The sequence below is a fragment of the Capsicum annuum genome, unplaced genomic scaffold, assembly GCF_002878395.1.
Source record: "Capsicum annuum cultivar UCD-10X-F1 unplaced genomic scaffold, UCD10Xv1.1 ctg83335, whole genome shotgun sequence".
Taxonomy (NCBI): domain Eukaryota; kingdom Viridiplantae; phylum Streptophyta; class Magnoliopsida; order Solanales; family Solanaceae; genus Capsicum; species Capsicum annuum.
This window is the reverse complement of record NW_025894198.1, coordinates 1-1,843: the sequence shown is the minus strand read 5'-3', so window position 1 is coordinate 1,843 and position 1,843 is coordinate 1. Positions and strand designations below refer to the sequence as shown.

Below are 1,843 nucleotides of genomic sequence, written 5' to 3'. Positions count from 1 at the left end.
AGGTCCCCACCACAAGAGTGTATTGTACGCAGACTTACCTTACATTAATGCCAGAGGTTGTTTCCAAGGCTTGAACCCGTGACCTCCTGATCAAAGCAGCTAAATTAGCTTCCTAAATGCTTTATAATTTATGTCTGGAGGGGGATACAGTGTACGCAGTCCATACAACTACCACAAATGAAGTAGAGAGGCTTGTTTCCTATAGACCCCCGGCTCAGGACAGATAACATAACAGTATAACGAACAAAAAACATAACAGCAACAACAAAAAGGGATATCACACTGCTAGATAATAAAGGAAACAAGACACCCACAAGTTAATACTTTAAACTAGCTATTAAAAATGACACACGTCCCAAAACACCACAAACAAAAGAATGAGAAGTTAGTCCTAAAGAAAATATATATTTTCCGGCTAACAAAAAGAACAACAAAACTAGTTCAGAAGAAAAAGTAGTTTAAAGATATCCTTCACATGTGCTTTTTGTTCTATGTTTGCAATAACAAATAGAATATGAAAGCACTTGAGAAGGAAGTACTCTTACAAGTTATTTGTTACTCGATTGTCTTGGTTTATGCTTTTTCAGCCTTCCTTTTGTCGTGTTCTCTGTGCCTTCAGTTGAAAATGGACAAACTAGGCTTTCAATGTAAATTGCCCTATCATGACAGATATCATAGTTAATAACATCTAGATATCTGAGTGAGTCATCTTTTGAATTGTATATCATGAAAGTTGATCCGAACACCCCCAATATTTCACCTTTATTTGGCATGAAAAAGGGTGGTGGATACAATTTTCGATCATTTGGATACCTTATGGTAAACATCTTCATCCAAGATTCTTTAACCCCGTACTCCTTCATAACCCAAGCACTAATCCCTTGTAATAACTAAAAACACAAAGATCGCTTCCGAACGTTCCCATACACAAATCAGTCTCATTTACTCCATAGGAGGGCTTCTCCATCTTTTCCCATTTCTCATTCGTTAAATCAAAAGAAATAATGTCTCTGCCTTTACGTGCATTACTGAAATTAGGACCAGCAATAATAGTTTGCCAATGAAGTTTCCCATTCGTAAACAAACCTGAACTATTTAATATCATTTTTCTACAAGAGCCATTTAATATCTCCCCACAAGCATCAACACTGGTCCAAGAATCACTCTTTAGACTATATACTTTGACCTCAATGTCACGTGAACCTTCCTTATTATACTTACGAGAAATACCCACTACCTTATAATCATCATGGAGCTCACCATATCCTAAACCATATATGTTACCGTATATTGGTCTAAAAACAGGCAAAGTCTTGTACTTTTTAGTTGTTGGATTCCATAAAAGAGAGCATTCTGAATAACGGACAACGAAAATTAATTCATTTCAAGAACCCACAATACTGATATAGCTACTGGAGTTGTCAAAGGGATAATTCAAGTCGAAAACCGTCCTCATATAAAGACCTAAGAAGACATTCTTTAAAATTCCACTTGACTCATATAAATTCTGGGCTAGATATTAAAGCCAGCCAAGATTTCGATATAGACCAGAATTTCAAGAGGGATTTCACTGGAAGTCTTGAGAGGATTTCAATGATGAGTTCTGCTGGCAGAATAGGAATTGTCAAGTTTGAACAGTCTTGAGCTCGTTTTCTGCGTTTGCGCCGATTTGGGTGTACATTGGAGACTTCAGAATCCATTGGGTTGCAGATTTTGAGCTCTTTGAAGTTCGATTGCTGTGTGTTGAGGACAGAATTGGATCCCTAAGGGCTTATGGGCAACAATAGGTGTGGAGATAGGAGTATTTTGTCTTAGGTCCGCCTGTAATAGTAGCTTCTTGTTC

At 37.3% G+C, this 1,843-nt stretch overlaps 1 protein-coding gene across 1 annotated transcript; it reads right to left on the bottom strand.

Moving 5' to 3' along the window:
• Positions 1-318: 318 nt before the first annotated feature.
• Positions 319-1,835, bottom strand: LOC124895625 (F-box/kelch-repeat protein At3g23880-like). The gene is made up of 3 exons (XM_047406066.1): positions 1,500-1,835; positions 947-1,318; positions 319-890 (listed from the first exon to the last, which is right to left on the bottom strand). Exons 1-3 carry the CDS (start codon positions 1,698-1,700, stop codon positions 549-551), a joined length of 915 nt encoding a protein of 304 aa, XP_047262022.1. The 5' UTR covers positions 1,701-1,835; the 3' UTR covers positions 319-548.
• Between the last annotated feature and the right edge of the window lie 8 nt (positions 1,836-1,843).